This window comes from Cricetulus griseus, chromosome 4, assembly GCF_003668045.3.
Source record: "Cricetulus griseus strain 17A/GY chromosome 4, alternate assembly CriGri-PICRH-1.0, whole genome shotgun sequence".
In the NCBI taxonomy this organism is placed as follows: domain Eukaryota; kingdom Metazoa; phylum Chordata; class Mammalia; order Rodentia; family Cricetidae; genus Cricetulus; species Cricetulus griseus.
Genome location: NC_048597.1, coordinates 230,879,273 through 230,885,272, shown reverse-complemented (window position 1 = coordinate 230,885,272; position 6,000 = coordinate 230,879,273). Strand labels below are relative to the sequence as shown.

At 40.1% G+C, this 6,000-nt stretch overlaps 1 protein-coding gene across 1 annotated transcript; it reads left to right on the top strand.

Moving 5' to 3' along the window:
• Positions 1 to 246: 246 nt before the first annotated feature.
• On the top strand, positions 247 to 1,317 carry LOC100761868 (C-C chemokine receptor 1-like protein 1). Its single transcript, XM_027415556.2, has one exon. It carries the CDS (start codon positions 247 to 249, stop codon positions 1,315 to 1,317), a length of 1,071 nt encoding a protein of 356 aa, XP_027271357.1.
• The last annotated feature ends 4,683 nt before the right edge of the window (positions 1,318 to 6,000 follow it).

Below are 6,000 nucleotides of genomic sequence, written 5' to 3'. Positions count from 1 at the left end.
AAATTATTTACACACTTGTTTGTTAGGTGACTCTCCTAGATTACTGGGTTAATGTGGGCAGAAAGGACATGGGCATCCCTTTCCACCATTTCAACTTCAAGTTTAGATAGATTCTAGGTACTACTAATTAGTTCAGTTGGTTGAAGAAATGTAACCATTTTCTTGTCTTTGTTTCCCAGAGCCCTATGCATTTGATAGCAAAGTAAATACAGAGGCCATTTCCCCTGACCTGTAGAAGAGTTTACAATGGAGATTTCAGGCATCACAGAGTCCTACTACAGCACAGTCACCAAGAATGATTTCTTTCCTGGAATGTTGTGTTTGAGCATGGATGTGCGGCCATTTGGAGTCACAGTGCTGACCCCCCTGTACTCCCTGGTGTTCATCATTGGAGTGACAGGCAATGTCCTGGTGGTTCTGGTGCTCCTGCAGCACAAGAGGCTTCGAAGCATGACCAGCATCTACCTATTCAACTTGGCCATCTCTGATCTGGTCTTCCTCTTCACATTACCTTTCTGGATTGACTATATAATAAAAGGAGACTGGGCTTTTGGTGATGGTATGTGTAAGTTCATTTCTGGGTTTTATTACCTGGGCTTGTACAGTGGCATGTTTTTCATCACCCTGCTTACAATTGATAGGTACCTAGCCGTTGTCCATGCTGTGTTTGCCCTGCGAGCCCGGACTGTCACTTTTGGCATCATCACCAGCATCATAACCTGGGTCCTGGCCAGCCTGGCTTCCATTCCTTGTCTGTATTTTTTCAAGGCCCAGTTGGAGTTCACTTACCATAACTGCAGAGCAGCTTTACCCAAAGAGAGTCTGAAACATTTTTTGAGGTTTCAGGCTCTAACAATGAACCTCCTTGGACTAATTTTACCTCTCTTGGCCATGATCATCTGCTATACAAGGATCATCAGTGTTCTACACAGAAGACCCAATAAGAAGAAGGCCAAAGCTATGCGTCTGATTTTTGTTGTCACCCTTCTCTTCTTCCTCCTCTGGACCCCCTACTATCTGGCTGCATTTGTTTCTGCTTTTGAAGATTTCCTATTCTCAGGCAGGTGTGACAGAAGCCGACAGTTGGACCTGGCCTTGATGGTGACTGAGGCCATTGCCTACACCCACTGCTGTGTCAACCCAGTCATTTATGTCTTTGTGGGTGAGAGGTTCCGGAAGTACCTCAGGCAGCTGTTTCAGAGGCTTGCAATTATACCCCTGGCAAAATGGCTGCCCTTCCTTTATGTGGACCGAACACAGAGGGCCAATACCATGTCTCTATCCACAGGAGAAAATGAGCTCTCTGCTGGCTTATAATTCAGACCCCTGAATGCCAACAAAGATCCAGGAGAGAGTCAAAAGACAGAGTGACTCTCCAAAACAGATACTGTCTGAGGATTCATTGTCTGGTAGATCAGCTGGACCTTGCAGGTAGCTTAGCTATATGTCAATTCTTTAATGTTGGCCATGATTGTCTTCCTGTCAGAAAGAAGATGTATGAACAAATTGTGATATTCCAAAGACTGGGTCAATAGGTTCCAAGGAAAGGCTTAAGCTCAACAAGAGGTAGGGGTTGCGCTCATTAGGATTGTCAAATAAAGCAAACCCTATTCCCAATGATTGTTGAACCAGTTAAGTCTCCAACTGTGTGTACTTTGCACCTTGAAGTCAATAGCAGTTCACAGTTACCTCCTCCACTGCACCACCTCTTCAGGGCCTGAACTCTTGAAAACCTTGGAATTCAAGGTTGCGTTTGAGATCTATTGAGGTATGGCTTCATCATTTGGCTAGAAAAATCACTAGACAGAAATTTACATTTGTTAAAACCAAAGACTTATGGCAAGTAAATAGGGAAGGACATTTACCCTCCCTATTATATTCTTCTCCCTAAGGGAAGAAGCCTCTTGGTATATAATATAGCAAAATATAATTAATATAATATATGTACTGTATATTAGTCTTTATGTTACCTTTTCTAATCCTGAAGGTCCTATGTATCTAGTCTAGAAAAATACTTCCTAGTGCTTTGTCTTTGCTTAACAGCATGATCAATATGTGTGGTGTGAGAAACACTCAGGAATTATTTTACCATGTTTGACCTTGGAACTTGGTTCACCCAGTGGTTCCATTTTCAGTAGCTGTTACCTGCTTTCTCCAGGAGACCTCACTTAATTTGATAACTCCATTTACCACTCTTATCCCATGATGGAAAAAAGAATTTTATTTTGCAATGTTTTATTCATCACAAATGACTTCTATCAACGTATTACTTCATTGACCTTACACTATGTTGAATAGAAATCCCCAATTTTTGGGGGGGGAACGGTGCTTATTTGATTGGTTTTGGGTTTTGGAGAGGGGTCTTCTTTATTTGTTTGGTTTGTTGTTTAGTTTGGGTTTTCAAGACAGGGTTTCTCTAGATAGCCTTAGCTGCCCTGAACATGCTCAGTAGAATATGAGTTTGCTGGCTTTGAACTCATAGAGATCCATCTGCCTCTGTCTCTCCAGTATTGGGATTAAAGAAGTGCACCACCATTGCCCAGCTAGAAATCCCTAATTTTGATGTAATAAATTTCATCTTTTTTTTAAAAAAATTGCCTCTGCTATTTAAATATTGTTTAAAGTTTTCATGGGCCCATCTTTTCTAATTTGTCTTATATTTTCTTCTGTCACTACAATATTTCTTTTTAGATGTTTAATCTGACATGTAACTGTGACATGCTACTCAACTTCTCAGAAATTAATTATTCCAGTCTTTGAAGTGTAGATGATAATGGCATTTGTCTGATGGGGTTGTCATGAAGAATAACTGACAGTGTACACAAAGTGCCCATGTGAGTATAGTATCATGTAAATGACTGTATATTTAAAATAAACATATGTAGTTAAAATATTTTTGTAAGTCATGGAGTATCTGAAGATGCAGCAAAAAACAGATGATTCTAATAATTGAAGCTTCAGAAATACCAACCAGAAAAAAATAATTTTACTTTTTCATAATTAGAAGGCAGTGTCAACAGGAGCATTAAAAAGTCTTGGCATAGGCTGATTTTGTTTGTTCTCTGTAGAGTTTCATGCAGTGCATGGATTTGGTCTTTGCAGCTCTGCATCTTCTAAAATTGCCCAATATTTGTTTTTAGTCTTTTCACTTCCCATTCTCACTTTCTAGAGTAAGAGCTAATGTCTAAAAGAACTGGTAGACTGTTGTTCTGTGCCACATCTGGATGCTGTCTTCATAAAAGCATTGCTCCAGATGCTCCCTGTCCCCTGCCATACCTCCATAATAGGAACCCATCAAGCATCACCTTGACACACCAGCCATCTTGCCCACCTGGAGCAGCTTAGTCCCTCCATTTCCATGGGCAAATATAACTTTGCCCTGTATATTAGTGACTTTTATCATCACTATGACAGAATAGTCCCCCACCCCTATCCCCACCCCACAAAAAAAAAGAAACTTAAGGAAGGGTGCATTTGGTTCACAGTTTGAATTCACAGTGCTTCATGATAAGTGTGAGAGTTGCCTGGTCATAATGCATTCAAATAAGAAGCAGATAGAAAAATGCTAGTGTTCCAACTGCCTTCTCCTTTATATTTAGCCCAGAACCACAGTCCATAGAATTGTTCAACCCATATTCAGGATGGGCTTTCCCACCTCAGGTAAACCTCTTTGGAATGACTTCATAAAAATGTACAGAACTTTGTATTTAAGGTAACCTAAATTTCATCATGGTGGAAAGATTAGACAGCACAAATATACCCCTTATCAAATTGACAACTTTGGGCTCTAGAGTCTCATATTCAACTCATAATACACAGGGTAATTTCCATATCCAGAAGTCTCCAGCATCTTAACGAATACAAAATTGTTCAAAACTGTAAATGCAGTCTCTCTTATATGTCTCAGTCTATCTCTTACCTGGAAGCCCCTGTAAAATAAAAAATGTGAGTTATAACTCTTGTATGAAAAACAATACTTTTATTACATATAGAGATACAATTTATATATTAAATTATACTATAATATGCAGGTGGAGTTTTTTGTCAGAACTGTTTTCTCCTCAATAAGCACACAGAGACATTATTAGTTATAAATGCTCAGCTGATAGCTTTGGCTTGTTACTAACTAACTCTTACAACTTAAATTAGCCCATATTTCTTATCTACACTCTACTACGTTGTGGTACCTTTTTTCAGCTTGGCATGATCATTTTGCTCCTCTGCATTTCTCACTGATGATCCACAAGTTCTGCCTAACCTTTTCCTGCCTAACCATTGGCCAGTCAGCTCTTTATTAAACCAATGAGAGTAACAAATATTCAGAGTATATAAAAATATTGCTCCACAGCAATAATAGAAAGTTTTGATATGGTTTTAATAGAAGAAAAGGGGGAAATTTTGGATTACAAAATCATTCCCCAGGACATACTTTTTAATCACTTTTTTGAAATTGGTTGTTGCATTGTCCAATATACAACAGCACAAAGTCAACATTCCAGTTCCATAAGTTAGAAAGGGAGAATAAGGAGAGAAGACCAGTCCAAAGCAAGATGAAAATCCAAAAGGGAAAACATAAACACTGCTGCTCCACACCTGGCACCTGAGATGCATGATAGAATAATCTGGTCTCCAACAGTCTCAGAAAACCCCAGTCCTATAACTCCCAGGTTGCCTCCACTCTATGCCTACAGTTTTCCTCAGTGCACATCCCACAGTCCTGACTTTGCCTCCTTTCTGAGGTCTTCACTGAAACTCAGAATTGACTTTCACAGTTTCATGTATAAGGACTTCTTAAGGCCTCCTTTCAGGAAATCTGATCCTTTCACATATTACCTGGACTTACAAACCTATGTTCTCTCTGGGTTTCCACAATTACAAGCATCCAGGCACACACAGACTCTGCTTCTTTGGGGATGAACTGTGTGATGACAGTTTTATAGATATGAATCTGAATCACGAAGATGAGGCAGTCTAGGAACACAAGAAAATCCAAGGGAATGTGGGAAGGAAAAGGGGCCCTTCACTACTATGGGCCAAGATTCAGGAAAATCTTATAAACATTATTTTGAACTATGTTTAGAAATCACCTTAGGATTTCATTACTAAAAGAAAGTTCCTGAGGTGGTGAGATAGTTTCATGGGTAAAAGCACTTGCTGCACAAACTTGAGTTAGATTCCATAACTCATGGCAGAAGGATAGAACAAACTCCTGGAAGTTGTTCTTACACATGTTGTGGCATGTGCACACCACTCCCACATAAACACATAATATAAATATACACTAAAGAATAGTTTTTAAAACTTTATAAGGAGAAAGTTTCTTTTTCCCACTTTAATACTGAAACATTTTTGAATAATATTTTACATCCCCTAAACAATGTAACTCTAAGGAGGGATGTGGAGGATATAAGGGAACAGAAAGGTTGAGTCAGGGGAAGAATAGAAGATAACAAGAATGGAGATACCATAGTAGAGGGAGACATTTTAGGTTTACAGAGAAATCAGGCACTAGGGAAATGTCTGGAGATCTACAAAGATGATACCAACTAACAATCTAAGCAACAGAGGAGAGGCCACCTTAAATGCCCTCCCCTGATAATGAGATTGATGACTGATTTATATGGCATCCTATAGCCTTCATCCAGCAGCTGGTGGAAGTAGAAGCAGACACCCACAGCTAAACCTTGAACTGAACTGGAATCCAGATGCAGAGAAGGACGAGTGAAGAGCAAAGGGATCCAGACCAGGCTGGTGAAACCCACAGAAACAGCTGACCTGAACATTGGGGAACTCTTGCTCCCCAGACTGATAGGGGATACCAGCATGGGGCTGATCCAGACCCCAAGAACATGGATTTCAGTGAGGAAACCTCGGAGATCTATGGGACCTCCTGTAGTAGTTCAGTACTTATCCCTATTATAGGTGTGGACTTTGGGAGCCCATTCCACATAGAGGAATACTCCCTGAGCCAAGACACACGGGGGTGGGCCTAGGTCCTAT